The following is a 19288-nucleotide window of genomic DNA, read 5'->3' on the forward strand; positions in this document are numbered from 1 at the left end:
CCCTTAATACAGTTCCTCATGTTGTGGTGACCCCAACCATAAAATTATTTTCGTTGCTACTTCATAACTCTAATTTTGCTACTGTTATGAATCATAATGTAAATATCTGATATGCAGGATGTATTTTCATTTACTGGATCAATTTGGCACAAATACCCAATATGCCCAAATTTGAATACTGGTGGTGTGGGGAGGGGGGGGGGGTTGATTTTGTCATTTGAAAATTGTATTAGCTGGGATTTATAGTTCACCTACAATCAAAGAGCATTCTGAACTCCACCATTGAATGTAATTGAACCAAACTTGGCACACAGAACTCCAATGACCAACAGAAAATACTGGAAGGGTTTGATGGGCACTGATCTTGAGTTTTGAAATTGTAGTTTACCTACATCCAGAGAGCACTGTGGACACAAACCATGATGGATCTGGACCAAACTTAGCATGAATACTCAATATGCCGAAATGTGAACACTGGTGGAGTTTGGGGGAAATAGACCTTGACATTTGGGAGTTGTAGTTGCTGGGATTTATAGTTCACCTACAATCAAAGAGCATTCTGAACCCCACAAATTATAGAATTTGGCCAAACTTCCCACACAGAACCCCCATGACCAACAGAAAATACTGTGTTTTCTGATGATGATGATGATGATGATAATAAACTTTATTTCTATACCGCCCTATCTCCCAGAGAGGACTCAGGGCGGTTTACAACAGAAAATTGGCAAACATTCAATGCCGGCATAACATAACAAACAAATCAAATCATAAACAATAAAATAAACAACATCAGATGGTCTTTGGCAACCCTTCTGACACCCCCTTGCAACCCCCCATTGGTCCCAACCCCCAAGTTGAAAAATGTTGATGTAGATATTCCCCCTAATTGGGAGTCTGAACGTTTTTGGGGCTGGCAGAGATTGTTGTACCAGAGACCACACTTGCTCCATCTCTGCACTACAGAAAGGTGGATTGTGGGTTGTTTCTGTGGCTCTGCTTCCTTGTATCTCCCTAGATATCATTTCTAACATTCTGTCCTTTTCCAAGTTGAGGAACTACTTATATATAAAAACTTTGTTTACCATCTATGGAAATCTTCTCTTTTTCCTGATTAGAAAGAGAACTTGACTAAGCCACAGACACTTCAAACACCCTATCACATGCAAACTTTTGGAAACAGTAAATATCAAAGGGGTTCATAACTTAAGCATTTATAGTGTTTCTAACATTGAGGACTATGAGCAAGTTGGGGAAACTTTTACCTGTACAACCTGACTCCCAAGTTCGTATGCTCACAGTTGAAAAACTTGTGTTTGGCTAAAGAGGTTTTTTTTAATCCTTTAAAGTTAGCATACAAATGACATACCTTGCTGGTGTAATGTTACCTCCCCTCTTGAAAACATTGGTCATAAAAGGAGAAATGCCACTCCTAGAACTCTCTTAAAACAGGACACTTGGGGCCCTTCCACACAGCTCTATATCCCAGAATATCAAGGCAGAATATCCCACAATATCTGCTTTGAACTGGGTTATCTGAGTCCACACTGCCATATATTCCAGTTCAAAGCAGATATTGTGGGATTATCTGCCTTGATATTCTGGGATATAGGGCTGTGTGGAAGAGCCCACACATATCAGCATCTCATATAATCCAACTGGAAATGGGACTACAAAATCAGATGCATGCATTGCAAAACAGATTTGAGGGTAACCAGACAACAAAGTAGGGCCGCAATGGCAAAATAAGGTTTATTGATTATTATTGGATGCACATGGTGTTTTACATCAAAGAACAGTTTACTTTGGACAGTGGAAGCCAGAATTTCTCACAGTTGGTGATGGGCTCTAGAATAGAACAACTTTTTCAAACTGGTAAAATGCTCTTTCTTTGACTGTATGGCTGGCTGGATTTTAAGATAGTTTTCAAGAATCAGGTTGGAAGACAAAGCATAACCAAGACACTGTGGCTAGATGTCTGGTGGCAGGTCTCTGCTTTTGTTACTACAGTAGAATCATAGAATCATAGAATCAAAGAGTTGGAAGAGACCTCATGGGCCATCCAGTCCAACCTCCTGCAAAGAAGCAGGAATATTGCATTCAAATCACCCCTGACAGATGGCCATCCAGCCTCTGTTTAAAAGCTTCCAAAGAAGGAGCCTCCACCACACTCCGGGGCAGAGAGTTCCACTGCTGAACGGCTCTCACACTCAGTAAAATCTCTCTTATCCAACATAAATGGGCCGGCAGAAGGTTGGATAGGTGAAAATGTTGGATAATAAAGAGGGATGAAGGAAAAGCCTATTAAACATCAAATTACATTATGATTTTACAAATTAAGCACCAAAACATCATGTTTTACAACAAATCAACAGAAAAGGCAGTTCAATACACAATAACATAAAGCAGTAATTATTGTATCTATGAATTTAACACCAAAACAGGCTAGAGTTCTTTCTTTCTTTCTCCCATCCTGGACATTATTCCAAGCAGGAGACAGACTGCATTGGATAATACAGAATGTTGGATGAGCAAAGGTTGGATAAGCGAGAGACTACTGTAGTTTCTTTCTCAAGCACCAGTATGATGCTTGTTGTTATTAAATGATTATGACCAAAAATGTTTGGGACATTTTCCTTGGGTAGACATGGACAGAATTCTGCTGTGACCCTGTAGCAGTCAGTGACTTCAATGTCAGGGGAGTGATGAATCTGATTTACAGCTGAGTCTGAACTTTAAAGAACTACAAAGAGGTCGAGCCTATTGTTTTATTTAAATCCCACTTTCCTTCCATATGAATCCCAAAGTTGTTTACACTGTGTATTAAAGCAAAATAGCTAAAACAGTATGCAATACAAACCTTTTAAAGGAATTTAATCTATTTTGGAAACAGAGTAAGAACTTTGGGGAGGTCTTCCAAAGTTCAAATTCAAATTTGGACCAGATTCACTCTTCCACTGATGTGGAAGTTAACTGGAGGTCAGCTGTGACCAGAAATGCTGTGGAATTTGAAGAGGCACAAATGGAGGGCAAAAGGGAGAAACATGCCAAGAGGAAGGCGTATTAAGCCAACCCTGATCAGGACCACCTTCTACCTGGAAACAAATGCCCTCACTGTGGAAGAGGAGCCCCCGGTGGCGCAGTGGGTTAAACCCCTGTGCCCGCAGGACTGAAGACTGACAGGTTGCAGGTTCGAATCCAGGTAGAGGCGGATGAGCTCCCTCTATCAGCTCCAGCTCCTCGTGCAAGGATATGAGAGAAGCCTCCCACAAAGGATGATAAAAACATCAAATCATCCAGGCGTCCCCTGGGCAACGTCCTTGCACACGGCCAATTCTCTCACACCAGGAGTCACTCCTGACACGACCAAAAAAAAACTGTGGAAGAACATACGGGTCAAGAATAGAGCTCCACAGTCATCTACAGCCACCGCCAAGACATCGCACTTGGAAGGCCATCATATTTGAACAACAAGGGATTGCCTAAATAAGGAAGTAAGTAAGATGTGGAAGCTATAAAGGGGTTCACTTTGACATATTTTGGGTCTTTTTCATATTCTCCAGTTGGATCGCTTTCGGATCTTTTTAAGAGCCCTTCTATGGAAATGTGTAGTTTGTAGTTTTGTGACGTATTTAGAATTCTCTGCATGAGAGCTCAAGTGCCTCACCAAACTACAAATCTCAGGTGTCTGTACTTTAACCTGTCTGCTTGACAGTTCCCGCAGGTTTTCCCCCTGCACTGTGCCAGGTATCATATATGTTTCCAGTGGCTACTGTTGTTTACTTTCCTGGAAACATGACAGATACCCATCACCCAACCAGTCCATCCTCCAGGAAATAAAGCCCGACTGCTCATTGGAGGGAAGGATACTAGAGACAAAGCTGAAGTACTTTGGCCACATCATGAGGAGTCAGCAAAGCCTGGAGAAGACAATTATGCTGGGGAAAGTGGAAGGCAAAAGGAAGAGGGGCCGACCAAGGGCAAGATGGATGGATGGCATCCTTGAAGTGACTGGACTGACCTTGAAGGAGCTAGGGGTGGTGACGGCCGACAGGGAGCTCTGGCGTGGGCTGGTCCATGAGGTCATGAAGAGTCGGAGACGACTGAACGAATGAACAACAACACCCACACAGAAGCCCCATGACCAACAGAAAATACTTAATGCCATCCAGTCCAACTCCCTTCACCAGGGCAAGAAAAGGTAATCAAAGCCCTCCTGACAAAGAGCCAGGTGCCAGAGCCGGTCTTTGGACTGCCTTTACTTGTTGGATGCAGCTGTGGAATTCCAAATAAAATGCTGTAACCATACTGCATGAAAGCATACTGGATTTGCAAAGGGTTCAGTGGATGATTTGGAGCCATTTCTTTTACCCATAGTAATGATGCAGAACAAGACAGATTTAAAATTAAGGCCAGAGGAGGAATGCAAAGTGTCCACATGCAATGATACTTCACACAGTTGAAGAGATCCAGAGCAGAGAGGTCTGTTCAGATCACAGTGAAAGCACAGGGAGACATTTGCCTGTTTTAAGAGACCACGTTCACCAGTAGCATCCAAGATAGACCAGTCAGCAAAAGGACAAATGAGATGCTTTTTAGGGTTGGGGTCCCATTAGGAGTTGTGGTAGGTGCAGTTGTGGTAAGAGAAACAGGGGGTGCCTTATAGGTATTAATCTTCAAAACACCATAGGTCTCCTTCAGTAGCTGGATATCTAGAGGTTGAGGAGCATCTTTCACAGTATCTGTGGCACAGCCTTGTGCAACAAACAAAGACACTTCTTGGGTATCTGTTAGAACAAACAAGGGGGGAGATACACTTTTAGTTTGCCAAAGGTCTTCATTCTTTGAAACTTTCCTCTCCCTGATGGCTGCTTTTACTCACATGTACCCATCACAAGACCTAAGGTGCATCTACATTGTAAAATTTATGCAGTTTCGGCACTGTGTAAACTGCCATGGCACAGTGCTATTGCATCTGCGAGCTGTAATTTGTTATGTTAGTGGGACACAAGATTGAAAGGCCTTAGAAAACTACAACTCCCAAGATTCCATAGCATTGAGCCATGATGGCTAAAGTGGCATCAAACTGCATTCATTCATTCACCTTTGATTTACCACACGGGTTCTCAAACTTTTTCAATGGTGGAACCCTTTTTTAAGCAAAAGTTTCTCGTGGTGCCCCAAGAAAAAGTTATATATTATACTAGCTGTCCCCTGTCACGCGTTGCTGTGGCCCAGCCTGGTGATCTGGAAAATAAAGTAATGAGAAAGTGTTGGTTTCTAATATATGTAATTCCTTTATGATTGTGAGTAAACAGTATTTCTTGTTGTTTCTTTGTCAGTTTTGATGTGGAGAGTGTCTGGTTTGCCTACTCTAGAATATGCAAAATATCATAGTCCTTCTTTAAGGGTCTCTTTCAAATCTATGATACTATATCTGTGTGTGTGTGTGAATCATATCTATCTATATATATTTATGACTGGATGGTTCTTTGTCAGGAGGGTTCTGATTACATTTTCTTGCCCTGTGAAGAGAGTTAGACTGGATGGCCTTAAGTATTTTCTGTTGGTCATGGGGATTCTGTGTGGGAAGTTTGCCCCATTTCTGTCGTTTGTGGGTTTCAGAATGCTCTTTAATTGTAGTGAACTATAAATCCCAATAACTACAAATCCCAAATGTCAAGGTCTATTTCCTCCAAACTCCATCTGTGTTCATATTTGGACATATGGAATATTTGTGCCAAGTTTGGTCCAGATCCATCATTGTTTGAGTCCACAGTGCTCTCTGGATGTGGGTGAACTATAATTCCCAAACTCAAGGTCAATGTCCTCCAAACCTTTCCAGTTTTTTCTGTTGGTCATGGGAGCCCTGTATGCTAAGTTTGGCCCAATTCCATCATTGGTGGAGTTCAGAATGCTCTTTGATTGTAGGTAAACTATAAATCCCAGCAACAACAATTCCCAAATGATAAAATCAATTTTTTGAGTGGATTGTTAGGTGTCTTGTGTCCAAATTTGGTGTCAATTCCTCCAGTGGTTTTTGAGTTCTGCTGGTAGCACGAACTAACATTACATTTTTATTTATATAGATTATGTTATGTTATGTTATATTATATTATATTATATTATATTATATTATATTTAATGTATATATATCAGGCATGGACCCAGTCAGTGGCAGAGTGTTTGTGTGAACTAATTCACACAGTGCAAATATATATTTATACAATTCAGTCCAGCTCCCTTCTGTCATGCAGGAAAAATGCAATCAATATTTGCACAATTCACTTTATAGCTGTATAGTATATATTTTGAGAAATATCCTTGAATTACCTATTTTCTTTCGCAGTCCATATGCACTAGTACAATAAGTTTCTATTCCTGTACATGGGACTGTCTCAACAGTGCAGGAATTATCCGTACTATTGAAACACGATGGGCATTCTAGTCCATTCGGGGTAATGTCTGTTGAAACTAGAAAGCAAGAGACAACAAGAGAGTGTTAGAAAGGGAGACAATGAAGTGGCAGGAGAAAAAGTCACTCCATCAGCCTGATGCAGAGAGAGAGAGAAGCCATAATGAAATCTGCTTTACCTGTTTTGCTAAGTAGCCTTTGGTTCTTCTCCAATCATCCTTGAACCCCGCTGATGACCTCAGCCTCAGGGCCCATCTACACTGCCATATAATGCAGTTTCATAATGCAGTTTAACTGCATTGAACTACACTATATGGCCATGTATACTCATATAAAACAGTTCAATGCAGTTAAACTGTGTTATAAAACTGTATTATATGGCAGTGTAGATGAGGCCTCAGAAGAAGGGAAGGATGCACCTTAACAAATCTTGCCAAGAGAATCTCATAATAGCTTCACCATAGTGTCGCAATAGATCAGAAAGTACTTGAAAGCACACAGTAATAAAAGAGGGGGTGAAGTTAAAGGGTTTCCCCTGACATTAAGTCCAGTAATGTCTGACTCTAGGGGTTGGTGCTCATCTCCATTTCTAAGCCAAAGAGCCAGCGTTGTCCGAAGACACCTTCAAGGTCATGTGGCAGGTATGACTGAATGGAGCGCCATTACCTTCTCATCGGAGCAGTACTTAATGATCTACTCACATTTGCATGTTTTCAAACTGCTAGGTTGGCAGAAGTTGGGTTAACAGCATAAGCTCATGCCGCTGCCTGGATTTGAACCTGTGACCTTTCTGTCAACAAGCTTAGCAGCTCAGCAGTTTAACCCACTGCACCACCGGAGGCTTCCAAAGAAGTGTAATACATCACCTCCTTTTTGGTTCCCCTTCTCCTGGAAGAGTTATATTGTATTGTATTTTCAGGAGGACTAGATACCTGTGCCAATGTTAAAGCTGATGAATGTATTGTTGCTGTAGTTGTAGCTATGGCTATCTTCCAAAACTGAGACTCAAGATAGGTTATAGAAATGTAAACAAACAAACAAATTTAGATAAGTATGAGTATAAGCAGATAAAACGCTGTCATTGAGATTCCATTAAACTCTTCATGGATTTAAAACTTTTCAAATAAATTTGTGGAAAAGACATCCCAACAACACAGTGGGATTTTTTTCCATCTAGGGAGAGACTTGAGAAACTGCAAGTCACTTCTGGTGTAAGAGAATTGGCCGTCTGCAAGGACGTTGCCCAGGGGATGCCCAGATGTTTTACCACCCTTGCAAGGCTTCTGTCATTTCCCCTCATGAGAAGCTGGAGCTGACAGATGGAAGCTCACCCCGTTCACCAGATTCAAATTGCCGACCTTTCAGTCAGCGGTCTTGCTGGTACAAAGGTTAAACCCATTGCGCCACCAGGGCCTCCATAGCACAGTGTTAAAAACCCTCAATACCATGTCTTTCCCACTTCCCTGCCAAACTTTAAATAAGCTTGTAACTTGCACTGCAACGCTTTTTGCCTTTGAAAATGCTAGTAGGAGAAGGAGGGAGAGGGAGAGACCCTGTCTAGGAAAGGCTAAAGCTCCAACATTTGACTATGCCAGCAAATGAAAAGAGAACGCATACTTGAAGGTTCGCCATAGTTGCACTTGTCTTCGTTGCAATATGTTAAGTTGGACCTGAGAAAGTATCCTTTCCCCAGAGTGACAGAGAAGACGATGGGTTTGCCTGGAGATGTCGAACATCCTTTGGAAAAAAATGTCTCATTCTTACCGCCTGTTAAAATAATAATAGAAATGATATCAAGCAAACATGTCAGCCTTATTCACATGTCAAGCCTCTTTCTCACAAAGAAGCCTGCATCCTTGACTTGATAAAATAGACATTTATCAAACATTTTTTGTGTAAAATTATAGAATTTGGGGGAGGGGGTATTTATCATGTCAGAAGCGAATTGAGAGTACAGTTATAATATATTTTAAAACACAAACAAAGTTAAAAACTTGGCATTATGCCAAATGTCCTTTAACCAGAAGCTAGCCATTTGGAGTGCCTCTGGTGTTGCTGTGAGAAGGTCCTTTATTGTGCATGTGGCAGGGCTCAGGTTGGCCTGTGGTTTGGTCTTCTTTGCACTCGCATGTTGTGGACTCCACTTTGTAGTCTCATTTCATAATGTTAGCTCTGCATCTCATGGTGCCTCAACTTGCAGGGGCGGGGGGGGGGGGGTGCAAACTTAGGTAAAGGTAAAGGTTTTCCTCTGACATTAAGTCCAGTCATGTCCAACTCTGGTGGTTGGTGCTCATCTCCATTTCTAAGCCGAAGAGCCAACGTTGTCTGTAGACACCTCCAAGGTCATGTGGCCAGCATGACTGCATGGAGCACTGTTACCTTCCCACCAGAGCTGTACCTATTGATCTACTCACATTTGCATGTTTTATTTTTTATCATCTTTATTGCAAGACTTTTCCATAATTGAACATTAAGAAGATTTGGAATTGGTTGGGGTAGGGAGTAGGGATCAGGAAGAACAGAGAAAAGAGAAGAAAAGAGCATTTAAAAACATACACTCACACACAAAAGCAGCAAAACAAAAGACGGAAGAATAAGAGGTGACACAAAAGAGTTGGGGTAGGGGTGGGAATTGGGGGTAGCAGTTGTCTTCCAGTCCATTCTGCAGGGAGTTTATCTTCTATTTTCCCCTTTTTCTTTCTTCATCTTCTAGACCTGCTCACAGCTGTCACCTATTTAATTTTCTTTACTTAGTTTTTTTCTTCCTCTACTCTGTCTGTACAGAATTAGTGAGTTTCATTTCTTGGAGAATTTTTTTCAGCCATGACCTGCCACATTTGCATGTTTTCGAACTGCTAGGTTGGAAGAAGCTGGGGCTGTGGCCGGCATGACTGAATGGAGTGCCATTACCTTTCCACCGGAGCAGTACCTATTGATCTACTCATATTTGCATGTTTTCAAACTGCTAGGTTGGCAGAAGTTGGGCTGACAGTGGAAGCTCATGCTGTTCCCTGGATTCGAACCTGCGACCTTTCAGTCAACAAGTTCAGCGGTTTAACCCACTGTGCCACCGAGGGCTCCTCAACCTTATATATTCCTAAGTCATTATCACTGCAGAGTCATTCCATGGTCTTTCTCCTATTGTTCTGTTTGTTATTGATGTCATTTTTGTTCAGGTTTTTCTACTCCACTTTCTATCTAAAGGTCTCATGGTGACTTGTAAATAAAATTAATCCAAAATGTGGGACTTGTAGTTTCAAATGGTTTTTAATCTTCTCTGACAAAGCATACTGGGGCCATACCAAACTGCAACTCTCAGGATCCCATAGCATTGAGGCATGGTAGCTGAAGTGGAATGAAACTGCATGAATCAAACTGCAGATGACACCAAATTGGGAAGGATAGCTAACACTCCAGAAGACAGGAGCAGAATTCAAAACGATCTTAACAGATTAGAGAGATGAGTGATCAAAACTAATAAAGTGAAGTTCAATAGGGACAAAAGCAAGATACTCCACTTAGGCAGAAAAAAATGAAATGCAAAGATACAGAATGGGGGACGATGCCTGGCTCAACAGCAGTGCATGTGAAAAAGATCTTGGAGCGCACAACAAGCTAAACATGAGCCAACAATGTGATGCAATGGCTAAAAAAAACCAATGGGATTTTGGCCTGAATAAATAGGAGTATAATGTCTAGGCATGGGCAAACTTTTTAAACTTGGGGGCTTATTGTGAAAAAGATACAGAATGGGGGATGATGCCTGGCTCGGCAGCAGTATGTGTGAAAAAGATTTTGGAGTTCTCATAGACAGGAAGAGGAACATGAGCCAATAATGACATATGGCAGCAAAAAAAAGCCAATGGGATTTTTTTGCATAAATAGGAGTATAGTATCTAAATCCAGGTAAGTCATGCTACCCCTCTATTCTGCTTTATTCAGACCATACCTGGAAATATTGTGTCCAATTCTGGGCACCGCAATTGAAGGGAGATGTTAACAAGCTGGAATGTGTCCAAAGGAGGGCAACTAAAATGATCAAGGATCCGGAAAACAAGCCCTATGAGGAGCAGCTTAAAGAGCTGGGCATGTTTAGCCTGCAGTAGAGAAGACTGAGAGGAGACCTGATGAGGGCCGTGTATAAATATGTGAGGGGAAGTCATAGGGACGAGGGAGCAACTTGTTTGTTGTACAGAAATGGAAGTTGAAAATTTTGCACAGAATAAACTCCCAATTGCAAATAGGCTTTGATAATGGCACTTTGTTGCAATGGGAAGACAACTGCTAAAACTGCTCATTATACTGGCCAAAGTAGAAACTTCAGTTCAGTTTTTTTTTATTTTACAGATTAGTTCCTTCTTAACTCAGCCAGAAAAGTTGCTCACAAGGCTACAAATCATATGTTCCACTAAAGATAATTTACCCAATGAGTTTTCTTCCACAGCAATGAAACAGCTGCCTACATTCTTCGTAACTGTACAAGGAGTGTCACAGGGAGAGGAACTATTACACTGTTGGCATGTCACTAGCTCTAGAAGAAATAAAAAGCAGAAAACATGACAACTAGAACATTTCCTTAAACCTATAACATGGCTATCAAAGGATTAAGTCGCTTGTCAGTGGATGCATGTGCCCTTTAGACACACATGCATAGATACACACATACATATAGTATCCCCCCACTTTATATACAATACAATATAAGAACTACAGCCAGCAGTGACAATTTTAAAATAAAAATATAAAACAACCATACAAAGAGAAAATTAGTGAAGACATTATGAAAATATATAACCTAAAAGAGTTCTGGAGAATAACATTGTCTTTGGCTAGAACAGATATAATAAAAGCAACTTTTTTTTTTGAGAAATAGAAGCCTCGGCTACCTCATATTTCATACCTGGCCTCAAGACATTTGACAATATAGTTCCTTAGCCTCGCCATATAAATAAAGAAGCAACACCAGCACCACTTGAAATTTTTTTAGTGTTGTCTCATCACGGTATATTTAAGTCAAACTTTCAGAAAATCTGATTTTTTAAATTGTATAAGGTAAAGCTTTTCCCCTGATATTAAGTCCAGTCATGTCTGACTCTGGTGGTTGGTGCTCATCTCCATTTCTAAGCCAAAGAGCCAGCGTTGTCCATAGACACCTCCAAGGTTATGTGACTGGTATGACTGTATGGAGTGCTGTTACCTTCCTGCCACAGTTGTACCCATTGATCCACTCACATTTGCATGTTTTCGAACTGCTAGGTTGACAGAAGCTGGGGCTGACAGCGGAAGGTCACCCTGCTCCCCAGATTTCAACCTGCGACCTTTCGATCAACAAGTTTAGCAGCTCAGTGGTTTAACCCAATGCACCACCTATGATTTAAAACCTATGACAATCATTTATAGAAACCCTTTGGCCTTGAAGAAATTTTGCTTACCAGGAGTGTCTTCAGCAGTAACTAGAGTCAAAACAGCAAAGAGAAGGTAAAAGGTGCAAGTGGCAAACATGATGCAAGAGTTTTCCCACAGAAGATGAAGAAATCTGTGATGGGGGGGAAACAAAACATATAAGCCAAGACAGGATTATCTGCTTGGGTAGGTTGAGGACAGGGAGAAGGCTGTCTTGGGCTGTTCCCAGTTTCCCCAGCAGCAGCGATAGATGGCAACCTGCATGTCAATAGAATACAGCCTGTCCCCAAGTTGCAAACATCCAACACGGCCATACTGTCCAGAAACCATACAACACCTCAGTGATTCCAGCGTAAAAGCCTTCAAATGTGTGTGTGTGTGTGTGTGTGTGTAAAGGTTTCCCCTTGACATTAAGTCTGCCAACTTAATGTTCTCGAACTGCTCAGTTGGCAGAAGCTGGAACTCACAGCGGGAACTCACCCTGTTCCCCGGATTTGAACTGCCAACCTTTCAGTTAGCAAGTTCTGCAGCTCAATGGTTTAACATGCTGCACCACTGGGGCTCCGATATATATAGTATGTAAGTCGGAACACGTATATTTTGAAGTGTAACTCTAGCCGTTGCACTTCAAAATGTCCCTGTTCCAACTTATATGCAAATCCAACTTAAGAACAAACTGACAGAACCTAACTTGTTGGTAACTTGGGAACTGCCTGTAACAATAAGCCTGCTTTGGGCTTTGGTCCCAAATTTTGTAGGCACTATCCTACAATTTTTTTTGGGGGGGGGGAGCATTCAGCCCTTTTAATAGCTCCTCTAACGTTGAGGCTACAACTCAGAGACTATTTGCTGCACCCCTGGAATGAGAAACAATTGCTACCACTTTTCAAGACTATTCACACAGAAAAATGAGTCCCTCCTGATTCTGAATAGTTTTGGAAAGCTCTAACATTCATAAAAGCACAGAATTCTCAAATATTAATCAACTAGTTTTTCCCTGCCACATGATGTTGTGGCCCAGTCTGTGTATATGTGTTTTGTGTGTATATGTGTGTGTATATGTGTATATAAGTGGTTTTGCGTATGCGTTGTAATGTCTTTTTTTTTTGGCTTTTTAAGTCTCTTCCACTGTATTTTCAGTGTTTTTATGAGTGATGGTCACTTGTTGGCCTGATAGGTGTATTGTGTCCAAATTTGGTGTCAATTTGTCCACAGGTTTTTGAGTTATGTTAATCCCACAAACAAATATTACATTTTTATTTATATAGATGAGCACAGGAAACGTCCCGTGGCTGTGGAGTGCTGGCTGACTATTTGAGGAGCCAGTAACAAATGGATCATATATGGACTTCCAATAATGTGGTTTGATTCCAGCCTTTTCATGTATACACCCCCAGTGAAGAAGACCATCCTATACTGGAACGTTTTGTTGCATGTTCAATCTTTCAAACATTTAAATATACTCAGTTCTTGTGGGTTTTTTCGGGCTATATGGCCATGTTCTAGAGGCATTTCTCCTGACGTTTTGCCTGCATCTATGGCAAGCATCCTCAGAGGTGAGGTCTGACCTCACCTCTGAGGATGCTTGCCATAGATGCAGGCGAAATGTCAGGAGAAATGCCTCTAGAACATGGCCATATAGCCCGAAAAAACCCACAAGAACTGAGTGATTCCAGCCATGAAAGCCTTCGACAATACATTTAAATATAGTTTGCATATATTTGCATATATATCGCTCCTTCTCACTACATAGATCAGTGATGGCGATTCAGTGACAAATATGAATGACAGAAGAGAGAAGTAACTTCAAGAACTTGGAATTGTTCCATTAAATATCCATTGCCATTCTGTCTATGCATTCAACTTGTGGGCATTATTCCAGTCGCACTATTCGGACAATGCAAATTATTTTACAATTAAGAGGCTAGCAATAACAATTTTACATAAGCAAATGCTTTTTCCCCCCCTTCCACTTCCAAACAAAATGAAACATGTCCATTCTGAATGTTTAATTGTTTGGAAAAGTAGCCATGGTCAGTTAGTATGTTGCCACAAAGTACCATGTACTTGGCACAAACTCTCGTGCTGCATGGGATCGATCTAAAATAAGCTTCAGTTCATGAAAGCTTGGGCAAAAAATGTGTTATTATTTAAGCTGTACCAGACTGATTGCTGTCCCTGACTATTGGTTGTTTAAAGTGTGTGTATATATATGTGTGTGTTGGTCAAAATTTATATGTAAGTTTGATCCACCAAAGCGCCTACATGGCTTGATGGATCTGGATCAAACTTAGCACACATATCCATCATGATCCAACTTTAAACAATTGAGGGTCTTAGGAAGGGCTGACAGGGGATGTTGGGAGTTGTAATCACCTTTATCCAAAGGACCATGCGAATTCCACCAACGATGGATCTGCACCAAACTTGGCACACATACCTATCATGACCAAAGATGATGGGAGTTGTAGGGGAACAATGATCATAAGAATATGACTGGACTATTATATGATAGTCCAGTAATATGATAGGAACAATGAAGGATGGTAGGAATATGACTCCAGATATGACTCATTTTCTCCAAATATGATAGTCCCCTCATATATGAAGAACCTTGTGAATCCCACTGACAATGGATCTGGACCAATGTGTCGTCAAAGGCTTTCATGGCCAGGATCACTGGATTGCTGTTAGTTTTTGGGGCTGTATGGCCATGTTCCAGAAGCATTCTCTCCTGATGTTTCGCCTGCATCTATGGCAGGCATCCTCAGAGGTTGTGAGGTCTTTTCCTAATTTCCAACAGACCTCACAACCTCTGAGGATGCCTGCCATAGATGCAGGCAAAACGTCAGGAGAGAATGCTTTTGGAACATGGCTATACAGCCCAAAAAACTTACAGCAACCCAGATCTGTACCAAACCTGGCACAAATGCCTATCATGGTTAACTCAAAACACTTAACCAGAGCTACAGGGGAATATAAGCTAGTACCAAAGAAAACTTTCTCATCCTTAAAGTACTTTTGCTCTTTTAATATTTAGCAGTTTGGATGACAAATAATTTCCTGACATTTGTATAATTATACATTGAAAAGGTCATGGCGACCACACATTCTAGTATCCAATCCAATGCAACTTCAGCTTCAGTGTTTGGGGAGCTTCTTTTAAATTGGAACTAAACCCAAAGTGGATTGACTAACCCACAGAGCAAGCAGTCACTAATGAAATTGTTTTTATCTATTATTTCTCCCAATATTTAGTAGTTACAGAATTATAACACATAGTGTATTTACCTAAATTAATAGCTGTTGCTATACTCCCTTTGATACCTCTTAAGAACACGGAATACTACTTCCATTCATCTGCTAATATCCTCACATAAAAAGGGTTTTGAAGTCTCAAATTGAAATGCTGCTTTTGTCATGCAAATGGGAGAATCAGAATTTGAAAGCTAGCTAATTTTGAGTGCAATTTTAATTAGTTTTTAAAGAAAAGATTTGCTCCTATTCACTGGTTAATTAATTAATTGAATTCTTCCAGGCTTTTGTGTATCAGCTCCTTCTCTAGACATTTCTGCTTAAATCAAGCTGAAAATCAGATTTTGTTGAACTAAATTAAGGACTCTCTTTTGAATTAACAAAAAGTCAAGATAGGGGGATGTCAACAAGACAGTATATCTTACCTCTGAAGCTCTCTTGCTAGATTGAAGGGCGCCTGTAGGTGCAGAAGAGATGAAATACAGTGTTTTTTGGTCTTTATATACAGGGTGGTGATAGAGGGTACTAAAAATCTGTAGAATATTTCCATTTATGAATACAATGTGAACCATCACAGATGCCATATGAGTTTCTCATTAACCAATCTTCATGATTGTGCAATGATTATCTAGATCCATTCAATCTGCTCTCAGGCCTGGCTATGGAACAAAGACGTCTTTGGTCACCTTGGTGGATGACCTATGCAGAGAGCTAGACAATGGGAGTGTGTGCCTGTTGATTCTCCTGGACTTCGCAGCAGCTTTCGATACCATTGACCATGGTTTCTTTCTGGATCATCTCACTGGGATGGGACTGGGCAGTACTGTCTTGCAATGGCTCTGGTCCTTCCTGCTGGGTTATACCCAGAAGGTGATGGTAGGGGACTCTTGTTCGAACCCCTGGCCATTGACCTGTGGGGTTCCTTGGTATGATGTGAGAAAAGGTTTGTGGCTGCCTGCAGGGCCGTAGCCAGAAAAAAATTTCGGGAGGGGGGCAGAGCAGCCTTCAATAGCCTGCAGCTCCGCCCCTGTCAACCACCTCCACCAAGTCTGGCCTCCTTAATGAGAGCATTCAACACACACACACCCAACTTCAGGCCTGTAGCGAGGGGTTTTTTTTTAGAGGTTCAACCCCCCCCCCCCCCGAAATGTTTCAGATTTTTTTAAAAAACCCAGTTTACTCATGAATTTTAACTGGTTAACCAAATCCCCATGCTAAGTCTATAAGATGCAAAAAATTAAGGGTCCCTCCAGAACTGCAAGCACTATCTCAAGCAAATATTTATTTATTTATTATTCGAACTTATATGCTGCCACTCTCCTGGGGCTCGGAGCGACTTACAGGAACAGGCTAAAATCGAACACAATTTAAAAACAATTTAAAACAATTTAAAAACAACAATATCAGAGATCAAAGTCCCGTTGAAACAGATATGTCTTACATGCCCTGCGGAAAGCTGATAAGTCCCGCAAGGCACGGACTTCAGGTGGCAGAGTATTCCAGAGAATAAATTGTCAATATTTAAGGCCTTGCATGATCTGGGGCCGATGTACCTGAGGGACCGCCTCACCCCCTACCAACTCCAGAGATCCCTCCGTTCTGAGGACCAAGATCTATTGGAAATTCCCAGTTTCAAGACCGTGCGTCTAACAGCAACCAGACGCAGAGCCTTTACAGCAGTGGCACCATCACTCTGATGCATTGAACCACCTATCATGGCAGACCATTGCCCCATTGGTTGGTTATCCAGCTGACACTGCTAGGTGGTGGAGTCAGGTTTGTACCAGCCACATTCTGTTGCTACTATCTGTGGATTTTATGTCAAAATATATATTTAAAAATCTTACACCAAATGCAGACATAAAATTGACATTCTATTGCTACTATAGGTCAATTTTGTGTCTGTGGTGTAAGTTTCTCTCTCTCTCTCTCTCTCTCTCACACACACACACACACACACACACACACACACACACATATATATATAGAGAGAGAGAGTTTTATATAGTTTTATCTATGTAATTCATTGTTTAAAGAGGCTCCTTCTTGGGAGGATTTTAAAGAGAGACTAGATGACCATCTGTCAGGGATGCTTTGAATATGATTTTCCTGCTTATTGGCAGGGAGTTGGATTGGATGACCCATGAGGTCTCTTCCAACTCTATGGTTCCATGATTTTATGATTGTATATATTTTATATTCATACATTTTTGTTGTATCCTTCCTCAAGCCATCAGAAGAGACGAGTAATAAATAAAACGTATTATTATTATTATAATTGACACAGAAACACAGTATGTCACAGCAAATGAGATATATATGCTGGATTTCATATCACAAAATGACAAGTCAAACACTTCCCAAGAATCTAGGACTGTGTGATGTATTTTCGAATAATGCACGCAGATCCAAGTATGGTGGCCTTTTGCAAATGGCAGATTGTGATTTTGTTAGTGTTTATTGTTTCCAAATGGCACCTGAGATCTTTTGGCACGGCACCCAGTGTGCCGATTACCACTAGGACCACCTATACTGGTTTATGCCAGAGCCTTTGCAATTCGATTGTAAGGTACTGATAATGGCTGAGTTTTTTTCTGTTTTTTTTCCCCTCAATGCGACTGTCACCTGGAATGGTGACATCAATAATCCAAACTTTTTTCTTTTCCACAATCATGATGTCTGGTGTATTGTGTTCCAAAATTTTGTCAGTCTGGATTTGAAAGTCCCACAGTATTTTTGTGTGTTCATTTTCCACTACCTTTGCAGGTTTATGATCCCACCAATTCTTTGCTGCTGATAAGTGGTATTTGTGACATAAGTTCCAATGATGATGATGATGATGATGATGATGATGATTATTATTATTATTCCTGTCTGTTCAAAAGCATGGGGCTAAATGGCCCTATTTGTTTCCTTCAACTCTATGATTTTGTATTTTAGCATACCTGTTGCCTGCTATGAATGACCTCTTTATTATGCATTGGATAAATGCCTCCCAACAGGTATCCAGCAAATAATTTTATTGTACAAGCCCAACGCCATGACCAAAAAAGCACGCACGCACACAATAGTGCCCTTGGAGCAATAGGCACCAAGGATCCCAAACAAAGATCCTTGTTTGGGGAATGCTCCCACACCCAGGCCTGTAGCGAGGGGGTGGTTTTAGGGGTTCAAGCCCACCCCCCCCCCCGAAATGTTTCAGATATTTTTAAAAAACCTGGTTTACTCATGAATTTTAACTGGTTAACCAAATTCCCATGCTTAGTCTATGAGATGCAAAAAATTAAGAGTCCCTCCAGAACTGTAAGCACTATCTCAAGCAAATATTGACAATTTATTCACACTGTCATTACTTGCAGCAATAGCCGGTGTAGTGAAGCAACCAAGTTGGGTGTGTGTGTGTTGAATGCTCTCATTAAGGAGGCCAGACTTGGTGGAGGTGATTGACAGGGACGGAGCTGCAGGCTATTGAAGGCTGCTCTGCCCCCTGCTGTGCTCTTGGCTTCAACGTGAACTAGGAGGCAGGTTTCAGACCCTCCCCCCAAATTTTCAACCCCCCCCCCCCCGCCCGCAAAATTTTCAACACTCCCCTGCAAAATTTTCAACCCCTCCCGAAAAATTTTTCTGGCTACGGCCCTGCCCACACCCAATAGATAGAATGATGATGAGTTACACTAGAAGACAACAGCAGCACCAGAAAGGGAAGTCCTATGAGAGTGAGTAATTTGGGCCAGCTAGGTGGATGCTGTCTCCAAGACCATGCTACACCAACTCATACTTGGAGGCCTTTGCGTGCCATTTTAAAGAAAGGGCTGTCTCTCCCAGCTAGTTAATGACTCACACATGTCCTTGCTTTTTACAAGCAGACAATAATCATTGTTGCATATAGTATTAAAATCCAAAAACAACACACCTATTGCCAACAAGTCTTTTTTCTCACAAAGAAGCAATGGAGACAGCACATGTTCACATTCTCACCCAATGTCATTCAGAGCCCCCACTCCCCGCCCCCATGACAGTGATGCTGGGTAGAGCTTTCTCTATTTTATTTAAAACATTATCACCCCTCAAGTTACCAGAAACCCTGGAGCAATACAGAGTTGATAAAAATACTTTGAAGACATTAAAACATTATGTAGTGTGGTTATGGACTCATGATCTAGAGTTATGGATCCATAAATGCTTTATGTTCAATAAGTCTATGTAGTTGCATTG

General features: G+C 41.2%; 1 protein-coding gene across 1 annotated transcript; it reads right to left on the bottom strand.

The window, feature by feature from the left end:
• Positions 1-4527: 4527 nt before the first annotated feature.
• LOC137095323 (phospholipase A2 inhibitor and Ly6/PLAUR domain-containing protein-like) lies at positions 4528-11917 on the bottom strand. The gene is made up of 5 exons (XM_067461822.1): positions 11848-11917; positions 10839-10946; positions 8033-8182; positions 6334-6474; positions 4528-4787 (listed from the first exon to the last, which is right to left on the bottom strand). Exons 1-5 carry the CDS (start codon positions 11915-11917, stop codon positions 4528-4530), a joined length of 729 nt encoding a protein of 242 aa, XP_067317923.1.
• Positions 11918-19288: the final 7371 nt, after the last annotated feature.

This window comes from Anolis sagrei, chromosome Y, assembly GCF_037176765.1.
Source record: "Anolis sagrei isolate rAnoSag1 chromosome Y, rAnoSag1.mat, whole genome shotgun sequence".
In the NCBI taxonomy this organism is placed as follows: Eukaryota; Metazoa; Chordata; class Lepidosauria; order Squamata; family Dactyloidae; genus Anolis; species Anolis sagrei.